This window comes from Ceratotherium simum, chromosome 18 (assembly GCF_057802395.1).
Source record: "Ceratotherium simum simum isolate JZ-2026a chromosome 18, ASM5780239v1, whole genome shotgun sequence".
Classification (NCBI taxonomy): Eukaryota; Metazoa; Chordata; class Mammalia; order Perissodactyla; family Rhinocerotidae; genus Ceratotherium; species Ceratotherium simum.
In genome coordinates this window covers 26206702-26221187 of record NC_141917.1, presented here as the reverse complement: position 1 = coordinate 26221187, position 14486 = coordinate 26206702, and the positions used below count along the sequence as shown (strand labels likewise).

Sequence of the window (14486 nt, the reverse complement as noted above, 5' to 3'; positions counted from 1 at the left end):
CCATTCAAGTCCTCTCTGCCCATTCTGCTGGGTCAGGCAAGGACTTCACAGGAATGGATATCTGGACTAAATAAAACCTTTGAGTCAGGGGAAAACCTCAAGACTTGCTACACAATTTGACAGAGATCTGCACTTAATGGAGCTTGAATTTTTAAGGACACCTACCCCCTCTTCCTCCCATAATCGTTCAGGCTACTTCAGGGGCATTTGTGAAAATATATGTATGATCTCAAAGGTCAAAAATTTCTTGGGGCTGGCCCCATGGTGTAGTGGTTAAGTTCAGCACATTCTGCTTCTGCAGCCTGGGTTTGCAGGTTCTGATCCTGGGTGTGGACCTACACCACTTGTCAGCCACACTGTGGCGGCAACCCACATATAAAGTAGAGGAAGACTGGCACAGATGTTAGCTCAGGGCTAATCTTCCTCAAGCAAAAAAGAAAAAGAAAAAGAAAAAAAATTTAAGAAATCCTAGCCCCATTTAAATGGACTAACCTTTGAGTACAGCCTAAGGAGTAAGCGAACAAGTACTTCAGCTATGCAAAGAGCCCAGCTCTTCATCTCTCTTCCCTCTCCAAAAGGAAATGGCTAAACTTAAGTCCAAGAGACACTGTAAATGATAGAATCATCCTTTTTCTGGTGAAGCAAGAGCCCTGAGGGAGGTAACTGTGGGATGAGTCAGCTATTAGACCACCACTGACACCCCTGCATCCAGGTTTCTGTGGCTCGGAGTTACAAAGAACCTGATACTCACGCCACTGGGTGTTGCTCTGTACATTTCAAGATTGGTAAGCTGGGTCATCCAAAAAGCCACCAGTAGTCACAACTTCACGACCATTTTATATATTGTATAACTAGATTCACACCCTCAAAATCTTTGGTGGGAGATTATATTTCAAAGAATCTCATGAAGAAATCTATGTAACTGTTTAAAACCCATGTTTTATTATAAATTGCACAAAAGAGATATATATACGTGGGTCCTGAAAATATTCGATTTTATCCCCTCCAGGAGGAGGCAGCAACCCATAGTCGAACACCTAAAGACAGGAATTCAAATCTTTTAACCTCTGTGCTTGGCAAACAGGTTAATTATGAACATCTGAGCCAGGCCATGCAGTTACCTGCCTCCGCTTCAGAAGACTGAGAGGGACAACGGCCGAAACAGGTGCCAAAGCTTGGAACTCAATGACCTTTTGGAAAAGAAAAACTTGAGAGAGTCATTTGAGGGCACCTGGTGCTCAAAATGAGAGGATAAAAATGCTTATCACTTATTTAATGTCTGGACATCTAAAATGAAGTAGAAGTCGGGCCGGCCCCATGGCTTAGTGGTTAAGTGCACGCACTCTGCTCCTGGTGGCCCGAGTTCGGATGCCGTGTGCACACCGACGCACCGCTTCTCCAGCCATGCTGAGGCCACGTTCCACATACAGCAACTATAAGGATGTGCAACTATGACATACAACTATCTACTGGGGCTTTGGGGAAAAAAAATAAAGGAGGAGGATTGGCAATAGATGTTAGCTCAGAGCCGGTCTTCCTCAGCAAAAAGAGGAGGATTAGCATGGATGTTAGCTCAGGGCTGATCTTCCTCAGAAAATAAATAAATAAATAAATAAAATGAAGTAGAAGTCAAGGAATGGCTGAAAATGGCCGGGGAGTGCCCATTGAGGGGAGAAAGGCATGAAGTCAGGCTGGTAACAATATAATCACACTAAGATGCTTTTATCTTTTTTCTCTTTGTGGTGTATAGTTACAACAATTCCCGAAAGTAATACCAAACATTTCAAAGCAAGTCTCTTAAGTGGGAGATTTGGGTTTTCCATCTCCCACAGCTTCAGTCAGTCACCCAGCCGTGGCTCTGATGGGGGGACCAGAGGAGAAGCAGGTCACTGGGGTGAAATGAAAGAGCATCTCTGGATGGAGCTCTGCAACCTCAACCCCTTTAAATCACGGAAAGTGCCTCCTTTTATGTAATGTCTCCCCTCATAAGAACAAGCGGACCCTGAAAAGCCGCTCTGTAAGTAGCTCTGGACATTACCTGTGCACTGTGATTGAAGACGTGCCAAAGTTGCCAGTTTTCTAAAAGAACCGACCCCATTGGTCGGCGTAATGTTTGACATTGTCCTGCTATTCACTCTTTCCTTAAGGCTTTCTGATATCAGGAGGCTGGAGTTGGACTGGGCAAGGACCACTTCCCTCCACCATCCATCACAAAGAGCTTAGCGTGGTGGGTTTATGAGATCAGCTGCTCATCGCCTTGTGGGGCACCTGAGGGCCAGGGCTGTAAGCGTTAGGACAGGATGCCATGGGGGACCGGATGGGGCACCTCCCAGGAGCAGCATGAGGACACTAGGCATCCAGAAGAGGAGGATGGCACCTGAGTCACTTTCTGCTCAGGGATGGCTCAGATGTTGCCATTCTAGAGAGAGCTCTGTAGGCTGAAAACGTCATCCTAACAGCACAGCTGAGAAACCCACACAGCCTAATGAATAACAAACTTGACTAAAATTCCCAGCACTTTCTCTCACTGTGCTCCACTTCAGCCACAAGATGGCAGGCGACAGAGGAAGATCCTCCACAGCCTAGCCCAGAAAGTGCTCTGAAGAGCTGAGGGAAAGCAAGCTCCCACTGTCCATTCCAACGGCCATCAGTTATACTTTCAGCTGCTCTAAGATAAACTCTTGTTGAGAAGGAAGGTTCTAGATGTAATTACCATCCATCTAGAGAATGGATATAGAAAAATAGGTACAGAATATGTAGAAAACCTTGATTCTCTATTTGTTTTTACCGTCAATAATAAACTGTAAAAAAAAATCCTAATTTCATTGGTTTCTATCCGTAGCATTGAAGGAAAAGTTCTAGAATTTGAGTCAGAGGTCCTAAATTCTAGTCCTTGCTCTTCTCTTAAGAAGATACTTGACCCCAGGAAACCACCTCCCAGAGCCTCAGTTTCCTTCTTGGTACAATGAGGAAATAGGACTTGGATGAACTCTCGGATATCTTCCAGAAACCAAGTCATGAAATGAAATAGCATGTGGAGAAAGCAGGCTTAGAGGAATGAAGTGGGCACAAATGTAAGGTCCTGTAACGCTTCATTTACATGGCATCCTTGGGGAATGGGCTGTTCCACGTGACGAGTTTTCCAGATAATTGAATTTTAAATGCTGAAACTTGTTTTCCTTTTAACTTTCTGTAATGGAAATCTTTCTAAAGTGTATTACACGCTTCTCTGGCTTCTTAAATGGCAAGTTGAATATAATTTAACCTTTCCTGAATGTCTCTAGGTCATCATGATGACCACCTCTTACTATATATACAGTCCTGAATAGAGCGCCGGTGCCTTTGGGCATATTCAGGTAGGCAGAACCCTCATGCTAAATGGCCCCACAGACTATATTATAAAGCTATAATTGGCAATTCTTCCTCTCTGCGATTTCCTACATCACTACCTGCAGTCATTTCTCCCAGTAACACCTTCTAGCAGCCTCTTGACACTCTGTTTAAAATCTGCTGAAACCTAGAGAGAAAGTCAAGGTTGCTATGGGTAACCAGCGTCTGAGCTTGTAACAATCCTAAATTTAATTTTACACACAATTTAAAGGCAATGGGTACTGTGCTGAAGGTTACTTCTGGCCAGGCCTGATATTCAGCTAATCTGTCCAGTATGTAATGTAATGCTTCCGTACTAGCTGGCCAATCGCCCTGGGCCCCCTGGGCCCTCCTGCCCGCTCAGTACCCTGGCCCTCTTCTGGGACCACATAGACTTCTCACACTCTAGTAAATCAAAGGTGCAGTCTGGCCCTGTGGGCTCCAGGACCTTGTTCCTGCATCCACCAGGATCCTTTCCAATTGGCTGGTACTCATGCCATACTGGTTGCTCAGTATCTGAATAGCACCCCGGTTTCTGGGCTGAAAGTTATTCTCTTTCCTGCTGAGTGAATTACCAGAGTTTGAGGCTCTTCTCTGTCCCTCAAACTCAAAGGCCTTTTGTCAGTTGCATGCTGTGCCCTGCGTTCAGGTCACCTGAGGCCGACCAGGAAGAGTGTTAAAAGCTACCTCTGATTGAACATCTACCATGTGCCAAATGTCTACTCAGTACATTAAATAAATTATCTTATCTTATCCACTAAATGTCCCTACTGGGAAATAGCATCAACCTCCTGTGGCTGACGTAACTTGCCCACAGTCACATGGCCAATAAGCAGATCTGTAAGCCAGATCCATCTCTCTGAGGCCCATGTTCTTTGCACTATGCTCTGCTCACGTTTATTAATGCACAAAAAAGTCCAGTCAAGGTTCACATCCTGAAAAATACATTTTAAGTGAAACATGGGCCCTTTTACTTTTCAGAAAAGGCTACTTGTTTTTGTTTTGGTGTGTGGGTCGTGTTTTAATTAATTCCACATTTTGTTACCAATTTAGAACAATCTGTCCTCAGGGAACAGATCTGGTTTACTTATAGAAAGCTAGCTGAGGGAGGAAGGAACTGGGGTTACAAAGTATTCCTTGTAGGAACTAATCTAAAAAACCTTCCCAGTTCTCCCTGCACCAAACAGAAGTAAATAGAACATTCCAGAAAATCCCATCTTTCCCAGAGTGGGTATGATAGAGCTCACAAACAAAAACTTTCCTCCGTGTGTTAGCAACTGTGCCTGCAAGATGGGGCATGTGACATCAAACATAACTGATATCCCTCCCCATCTCAGAAAGTTCTCTCCATGCTGATGATGCTGTTACCACTCAAAAGAATAAGGGGTTTCCAGAGCTACTGGGAGGCCTGCAGACTTCAGGAGTATCGGCCAATGAGAAAGCAGAATGGGATCTGTAACTTTGGGACAGTCACAGGTTTAGCCTCAGAACTGGTTCTGGGGTGCAGAAGGGTGTCAAACCCATGGCTCTGAATTCTCTGCTCTGTTCTCAGGGATGAACTTTCCAAAGTGAACCTGAGCTAATTTTTAAATAAGCAAACCATGACCTCATCTTCCACATTTTGCACCTGTTCCTCCCACACTTAACACACACGCAATTTTCAGAATGTCCCCTTCCAAAAACATCCACAGCGCTCTGAAGTTTCCAGAGTAACTCTTGTCAGGAAGGAAACTGTCTGAATAATTGACTAGCCACAGGTGACAGGGTCGATATATCACGTGTATTAGTTTGCTAGGGCTGCTGTAATAAAGTACCGCATACCAAGTGGCTTAAGCAACAGAAATTTGTCTTATAGTTCTGGAGGCTAAGACTGAGATCAAGGTGTTGGCAGAGCCATGCTCCTTCTGAGGTACTAGGGAAGGATCTACTCCAGGTCTTTTCCAGCTTCTGGTCGTTCCTTGGCTTGTGGTAGTATAACCCTAGTCTTCACATGGCATTCTCCCTGTGTACATGTCTGTGTCCAAATTTGCCCTTTTTATAAGGACACTAGTCATATTGGATTAGGGGCCCACCTTACTCCCATCTGACCTCATCTTAACTAACTATATCTGCAATGGCCCTGTTTCCAAAAAAGGCCACATTCTGAGGTATTGGGGGACTAGGGTTTCAACATATAAATTTGGGTGGGGAACAAAATTCAACCCATAACATCATCTAAGTTAGTTCTGAATTCAAAATCAAACTCAAGAGATGGAGCAGAATGGATCGCCCAAAAGAATGCATCACATTATAATTCCAAGTGAGAGTATGGATGACTTCTTGTGTTGGCGGGCTGGGGGGAAGTGAGTGTGTTGACACCTGAAATCTGCTGCTTACAAGTAAGGGTGGATACATGATCATCAAGGGGCTTGTTCGCTGAGGGGGCAGAGGGGTACACTGGGGTCTCTACAGAATCCTAATTCCTACTCACCACTTTTTAGGACAGACCTACATAGGTATGTGGAAAAATTTAGTGTTGAAGGAAACCGTTAGTCAGTGACAAAGACTGAAAAGGAACATCTTGAGAACATTCAAAACACTTTATTTATTTATCTATTTTTTCCCCCAAAGCCCCAGTAGATAGTTGTATGTCATAGCTGCACATCCTTCTAGTTGCTGTATGTGGGACGCGGCCTCAGCATGGCCGGAGAAGCGGTGCGTCGGTGCGCACCCAGGATCCGAACCCGGGCCACCAGCAGTGGAGCGCGTGCACTTAACCGCTAAGCCATGGCGCTGGCCCTCAAAACACTTTAAACTCCTTAATATCTAATCTTAAAGTGCTTCTAGTCCTAAAGCTCTGGCTAGATGTAGGTTTGCCAAAGGAATTCTAAATTAAAATTGGGTTTCCTTTTGTAAGATGAGGTGGGGGGCTTCTGTTTTCCTTGTCAGCTTGGGTAGGTGGAAGCCTTCTAGTTTGTTCTAGTCATTTTCTTCTCTGGTGTCTACGGTTAGGCTGAGGAGGTATTTTGTGAAGCTGTAAGCTATCCATGAAATTAAGCATCAGACCATGTGACAAAGACCAAAAAGTATAGCTGTGGGGCAGATCTGAGGTAGTACAGCACAGGAGTTAGGAGCACAGGCTGTGGTGGCAGAGAGGCCCAAGTTCAAATCTCATTCTGCCTCTTACTTAGGTGACTTTGGTCAAGTTACATGGCCTCTCTGTGGCCAAGGTTTCTCATCTAAAGCTGTCCTTTATGGAGCTGTGGTAGATATTCAGTGAAATAGTGGATGGCAGAGTGGCCACTATGGTAGCAACTGCTCAATAAACAGTATTTCTTATCACTATTCCAGAGAACTAGGGAGTGAATCTTGAAAAATTGAGCTAGTCTCCTTCTCTTCTGTCTTATTAACTTCTTAGTTGTTATGAGCAATAGGAGCCCAGGGCTCCAGGAGTCCTTGTCTCATTACTTGATTCACTTTCATGCTCTCTTAAAGACCAAGCAGTGGGTCTTGGCCTTCCCCTCATCCCACCCCTGCATCTCAGTGGCTTCCGGGTAGACGTTCCCTTACCTGGCCCTTCATTGTCCTGAATACACACATGATTGCACCATCAGAGAAGGGAATTTCAGAGTCATGACTGTTCACTGGTAAAAAAAAAGTTATGTTTGGAAGATTTACTTCCTTAGATGTGGAAAATTTCCAGAAGCCCAAAGCATTAACTATATTTTCTTACTTTCTGCATTCTTGATACTCTGGCATTTGGGATCTTAATCTTGGAGAGATTGCCCCTCCCAGGGCTAGCTAATTCCTAGTAGCCAATGACTCCTCTGAGAATGTGCCTTTGATATACAAACCAACCAATCCAGAGCCCCACACCCCCAACTACCTCTTTTATCAAACTCTCACATACCAAGCCAATATTCCCCCTGTCTAAATCAACCGAGGGCAGGTACTAGACAACTAGAGATCACCCCTATAGCTCAGAGCTTGCCAAAATTATTCAGACTAGCCAATCCTAGATTAGGTAGTGTAGCTCCCATGCCACGCCCATTCTTTCCCTCGAAAACCCCAATAAAGGCTTTGGGCCATGCTCTCCTCTCTTCTTCCTCTGCTTCCTGACCAACGCTGGTGCTTCCCCATGTGGCCCTGCATGGTGTGCTGTGCCTCCTGTTTCTAGGGATCTGTGAGTATCAACTTCTTCCTTCACAACAGTCATTTCCATGTCTGCATGTCTTACCATACTTGATTAAAACAAATCCTGGGTACATATCAGAACACCCAGGTAAAACAATTAGTGATCCCACAGGCCTGTTCCTTGACCTTTTCTCCTGTTTCCATTCCCCAAGCTCCCCAGCTTCAGCTATTTCAGCCTAGGTGCCAACTGGCCACACGCATCCAAATATCTCTTCCTGACGACACAGAGGCGGGGTGGTGCTCTGGAGTGGGCACCCAGCTGGGAGCCCGAAGAGAGAGACTGAGCCTCAGCAATGTCAGTTATCACTGGTCAGGCATCACAGGAACACCGCTTCACCTCTGTGGGCTTCCAGAACAACAATACCAGCTCAGGTAGACCAAATGAAATGCTTCATAGATTCAGCCCTAACATGTTAGCATAAGCAGCAGCAGCCAACCTCCCTCCCACCCCTACTCTACCATCCCTACACAATTACCCAAGGTCTCAAAGCTGGTGCTGGAAGACCTGTGGACAGAACCTGGAGTCCCAGACTCAGTCCACTGCTTCCTCCATTACACCATACTTGCCCCTTCCTCAGAGCTTCCATTAGAGTCTAGTTCTGTGTTCCCCCTTCACTCATGACCCTGGGCCCATCACCTTTCTATTCTGTATCGTCTTTCTTTGCAAAAATGAGCATCATCCTATCACTCCCTCCAACAAGTAAATTAAGATCACCAAGGAATCCTCCCCTGGTAGCTAGAAAGCCATCTCATTTCAAGGTCAGATATGCTTGCAGAGCCTAGGACAGAAAACCTTGCCTCCTAAAGACTCCATAGCCTTAAGCAGGAAAAGGGAAGAGCTTCCTGAACAGAGAAGAGAAAATTTATCCAGTATGGGAAGAACTTCTCCAAAGTCCTAAAGATACAGCAACCTCTTGGATATGAAATTCCCTGTCTTCCAAAACACCTTCCATGTATAATCGTAATTATGATGCTAATGGTTATTGAGCAGACATAGGGCTAAGCCCTTTATGTGCACTATTTCACCATTAGTCATTGATATCAATGATGTTATCATTCCCATTTCACAGATGGGGAATCAGAGGCTAAGAGGGATAATTTTCCCAAGGTCGACCAACTGTTAAGTGGGGGGACCTGAGGAGGCAGTGCCAGTTGTCTGGCTCCAGAGCTGGAACTCCTGACCACTGTGCTCTCCTGCTGGATGTCCCCTCCCTGCTCCCCCTTTTCCTCTCCATCCAAATCAGGCAACTGCAAATGGTGAGGACTCCCAGGGACAGCTTTGAGAGGGCTGCCTCAAGCTCCACAGCGATCCCCACTAGCAACCCTAAGAACCCAGCCACTAGGGACTGGAATCACTTCTCAACTCCTTACAGCATCTTGACTACTGTGGTTGTCAGCACTGCTCCTTTTCTAAGAATAATCTCTAATCCTGAACAAAATCATTTCTCTTCAACACCCCTCTTTGAAAATGAGCAGCTTCTCCCAAAAACTGCCAGTCAGGCACCCAGCCATTAGCCAAGAGAATTTCTTCAGTTAAAGAGGAAACCCAAAGGAAATACTGGTGAGCGTGTCTACTCAGTAAGTACTCACACTTGCCAGCCAGCTCTGTGCTGTCCTTTCCATGTTTTGCCTTATTTAAACTTGTGCCACATTGTATGTGCCTGATGACTTCTTGTTGACCCTCCACGTCCACTCTCCACCATTCTCCACCCTACCGTGTGCCCCAGGAGGCTGACATGTATGGACGATATCAGCGTGCTCCCTTGCCACTAGCTTCTGGCTGGTTTCTGCCAATGGAAAACTCTGGTAGGAGACTGAAAAGAAGAAGGTTAAAGTCAAAGTATTTCTGCTCTGACTTCTTCCCTTCAGTGTCTCCTTGGGTTAGATGTCTCCCTCATTGAAAGATCACCAAGATTCTCAAGGTGGCCTTCTCTCCATGATTCTCTCCTTCTGCGACATAGGAGCCCTTCTCACAGAAGACCCTGAAGGCTTGACAAAAGTTATGCCCCTCAGAATATCTTCCAACTTCTCTTTTCTTGTCTCTTTCATATATACCCATCACTAAAACCTTGGTGTGCAGTAAAGGGTTAACTTGGCAGATTTGGGGTATTCAATCCCTACACATTCCAAAAAGGATTGGTCCCTTGACTGACTCTTGGGAGGTAACCTCTAAGCCCTTGGCATATCCTGCCTGACAAGAGGGTCTTTGTATACCTGGGGCCTTGGGCCACACCAGATAGTTTATGCAAATAATGTGATTTATGGTAGGGGTTTGGGCCATATGGTATTAGCTTGACCTCTGGAAGGGTGGAGAGTGAATAACTCAGGTCAGCTCCACAGGCATCCATGCCTAGGTGACTGACTCCCAATAAAAATCCTGGACACCAAGGCTCAGATGAGCTTCCCTGGTTGACAATACTCCATACATGTTGTCACGCATCATTGCTGGGAGGACTGAGCACTGTCTGTACAACTCTGCTGGGAGCAGACAACTGGAAGCCTGTACCTGGTCTCTCCTGGACTTTACTCTGTGCTGCCTTTACCTCTGCTGATTTCAATCTATATCCTTTCATTGCAATAAACTGGAACCCTGAGTATAATAGCTTTTCTGAGTTCTGTAAGTCCTTCTAGTGAATTATGGAAGCTGAGGGTGGTCTTGGGGACCCCAATTCACCTGGGAAACAACAAAACAGTCCAATCATACCTTACTGCCGTGGTGGGTGGCCACATAGGTAGAAAACAGAAATACACTCATTCAGGTGAGATCAAGTGGATCTCTCAAGATGGGGAAACTATGGGGGGCCAGTGGTCCAAAGACATTTCTAAGCATCTCAAGGGGCTTCTGGACTGTGAGTCTGTGACTAGGTGATATGGGAAACACATCCAGGACCCAACCTTTGGTGCTCCGATTGGAGGTGAGATGCTGGGTTGAATGGACAAGAGGATCTAACTCAATGTGACATTTCTCATACTCATGTGTCATGTACTATTTCTTTTCTTTCTAACACAAGTTTCAGGGGAAAAGGAAATACTCTGAGTCGGAGTCCTCTAAGAGAGAATGAAGCAAAAAATAAAAACATAAATATCACGAAACGTCAACTTAGAGAGTGTATATTCCCCTTGGTAGGATAAATGCCATTGACTCCTTACCACAGTAGGACTCATAACCCTCTGCAGCTGCAGATCTGAGCATCAGACATAAGTGAACCACAGAGGTCCCACATCCAGCCCCTGCGCCAGCTGGAGCTCCCCCACTCACCTGGCCCCACTGACATCAACTCCGACCATCAGCTGCCCGTTTAGGGAGAGGATCTCATCCCGCAGTCGGACCTTCCCACTCTTCCCTGCTGGGCTGTTCTTCCTCAGCTCCGTCACCCAGATGCAGCCCACGTCCAGCACAGGGCCCTGGTGAGTTTTTCTCTTCTTGCCCCCTCTGCGCTTTTCACCATAGTCCCCAAAAACAGGGATGTTACCAAAACTGAGGCCCACGGTCTCTGTGTCCCCCAGCTCCTTGGTGAGGTACACAGTACAGATCTCCATCCCCGGGGGGCTGTGGTCAGGTGGGACTGCACTTTCATCCACAGCGAAGTTCAGCTGGATGTATTCCTGCAGCTTCTGGATGGCCGCCTGGCAGAGCCGCTGCTCCGGCCCATCCCCACCCTCCCGCAGGCTGTTCTGCAGCCACTGGTAGAGGAGGGGCAGGTGCAGCATGGCATTGTCCTGGGTGATGGGCATGGTGCTTACTCCCGGACACCAACATCATGAGACGACCTGCTCCTGGGGGCCGGACCCCAAGGGGCCCCACGTCCCTTGGGAACCCTGGCTGTCATCAGCTTTACCTGTGTTCATGTTCAGGCTGGCAGACGAGCCTAAGGGACGCCTACTCGAGACTGGGCTGTTTGCCTTGGCAAGAGGAGGACAGGACACAATTAGAACAACAGTGGAACAATCGCTGTGCTGGGAGTGCTCAACAAGGCAAGGAAGGAAGTGTCCGACAAGTCCTTGCTTGGTTCATTTCACAGCAGGGCCCATGCAAATGACCTGGAAATGAGGCATTCCTTCAGCAGTGACAGGGTGACCTCCCCCAGACTCATTCACACCTGGAAGAGGAAAAAACAAAAAATTCCAGTCACAACAGTGAGCCTTCTGACACAGGACATATGGCCTCCTCCTGTATTATAGAAGGGCCAGGTTTGCTTTTTGAGCCAGAAACCTAATGTCGTTCCCCATTCCCCAGCTTAGCTCCCTCCACCCTGTACACACAGACACACAGACAGACAGACAGACAGACAGACAGACAGACAGACACAGATACAGACACACAGATACACGATGCACATACATACACACACAAACACACAAACACCCTTCCCTCAGACAAGAGATCTCTGGAACGCTGACTTCTCCAGGAAGTTTCCTTATCAGCAGGGAAATGAGATGACTTTTGCCAGGACAACACCCATCAAACTCACATCCAACTAGGAGGCTGTGTGACAAGACTCCTTGGAAGATTGTAGAGGGGTTGTGGACATGTGTAAGAGCTTAGATTCCTAGGAAGTTAAAATCTAGATCCATTTACCTTAATGAGCCCAACTGCATACGCAGGCGGTCTCTCCATTCCAGAACTATGTTCTGACAATGTTACCAAGAGGAGGGATAGCCAATCAACACCAAAGACACCACCCTAAGACAACACTAATCCTAAGCTTAGCCATTGGTTCCATCTTTATCATGCAGATTCAGAGGGAATCATGTCCCTTTGCATCCTACAGCTTTTAGCCTCCTCTCTTCTTTTCCTTTGGTAAACTGTTGAAACTGACCTGCTCTCAGGCCAACCCAAAAGCCATCTTCTCCAAGCTTCTGGGTGAGAAGACTTGGCCCCTCCTTGGCTTGCCCTTGAACACACTGCTTACAGCAGCGATGCATTTACCAGCCTGCGTGGCCAGCTGCAGCAGGTGTGTCTCCCCTGCGAGGGCTGGCAGCAGTCTTGCCCTCACTGAATTCTGCACAGTGCCTGGCACATAATAAGTCCCCCCAGTGAAAGAAAGGTTCATTGAATTCCATTGCCAATTCTCCTTCTCCACCAAAGAAAATTTTCACCTCCATCCTCTGTAAACGCAGAAAAATGACCCCTTTCACTCTCTTCTCCGAACTTCACTTTCACCCAGAGAAAGTCAATATAAACTGTGCCATCTAAGATGGAAAACATTCTCTAGCTTTCTCAGGAAGTGATTTAACAAGGAATCATAACAAATGGGAGAAGCGTCAGAAGCCATGTCAATAATAAATGACCTTACTACTCAGTTACCATAAAGAAATTTCCAATATAGTAAGTTTTGAGTTTCCAAAGAACTTGAGTGCCAGCCATTAATCGGTTCCAAATAAGTCAAAAGCTTAGCAAATATCATCTACATAATCACATGCCTATTAAAAATAAATGCAAGATCAAAGAAAAGATAATCCATATATGTACAAAAATTGAATGTCTTCTTTGGCCAATATAAGTAACACTTCTCACTGAAAAGTAATTCCACACAGACATATTAAAATCTTATGAATAAATCAAAACATTTTCCATCAGGCCTAACAACCTTTATGAGTCTCCATTTCCTCATCTATAAGATGAGAAAGTTAAGCTAAATTATCTCTAAGGTCTCTCATACTCAATGGAGAGATACTTAAAGACAGTGGCAGTGTCTTATTCATCAATATACGCCCCACCCCAGCACAGTGCCTGTCACCTTGTAGACTCTCCATAACTTAAAACAATTTTTTAAAGATTCTTTAAATTAGGGCCGGCTCCATGGCTTAGCGGTTAAGTGCGCGCGCTCTGATGCTGGCGGCCCGGGTTCGGATCCCGGGCGCGCCCCGAGGCACCACTTCTCCGTCCAACGTGAGGCCGAGTCCCACGTACAGCAACTAGAAGGATGTGAACCTATGACATACAACTATCTACTGGGGCTTTGGGGGGAAAAACTGAATAAATAAAATCTTTAAAAAAAAAAAAAAAAAAAAGATTCTTTAAATTAAAATTTTGATGATCTGTGATTCGAGGCATTAGTTACAGTTTAGATGGTCCCATACATATGAAAACAGAGTAAATATCTTGGGCAAGATGCTCTTTAAATAAGTCTGATTGAAGAAAACCAAACTTAAGACTAATAGAGAATTTTTTTTCCTGATGTTAACTTGTATTCATTCGATACATATTTATTGAATATCAGTTAAGAACCAGGCCTTGAACTTGGCACTGGAAATATGCTGTCAACAAGGCAAATTCCTTGTCCTGAAGGAATTCATAGTCTGGTGGGGAGATGCATAATTAAATGGAAACTAGTGTGTAATAAGTCTATGACAACCCTCTTAACAGCACTGACAACAGCACATTCTTGAAGACCACATTCACATAAGCCCCTAACTCCTGTTGACGGGTCCAGAGCTGGGCATCTCATGCGAGCTGGAATAGAGTTCTTGCCTGAGAACTGAGCACCAGGACCTAGAGAGAAAGGGTCCTAGTCTCTAGAGTGTAGCAGGAACTATAACTTTTTAAAATTTTTCTGGTGAGGAAAATCCGCCTTGAGCTAACATCTGTGCCAATCTTCCTCTATTTTGTATGTGGGATGCCACCATAGCATGGCTTGATGAGCAGTGTGTAGGTCCACGCCGGGATCCAAACCTGTGAACCCCGGGCAGAGAGCTCGAACTTAACCATTATGCCACCAGGCCAGCCCCAGGAACTATAACTTTTGAACTAGGGGCTCTGGGTGGCAATATTCTACCTGCTGTGTGAACTGAGTAGCAAAGAAAGCCATCCTGCCAAGAAATAGTTGATCAGTAGAAGGCAGAGGTGAAAGATGGGAGAGAGAATGCTCTGGTTTCCCCACACCATTCCCTGTCTTAGTTTCAGTCATCCTGGAGGGGGCTGCATTGATGGCCTCCCCCTC

At 45.8% G+C, this 14486-nt stretch overlaps 1 protein-coding gene across 2 annotated transcripts in view; it reads right to left on the bottom strand.

The window, feature by feature from the left end:
- Positions 1–14486, bottom strand: part of PDZD2 (PDZ domain containing 2) — a 348033-nt gene that overhangs the window by 218287 nt on the left and 115260 nt on the right. For both annotated transcript variants that reach the window (XM_004422700.3, XM_087443167.1), the window contains exon 2: positions 10802–11642. In XM_004422700.3, coding sequence (XP_004422757.1) covers positions 10802–11277 — 476 coding nt within the window. In that variant the 5' untranslated portion in view covers positions 11278–11642. The remainder of the gene's footprint in view (positions 1–10801; positions 11643–14486) is intronic.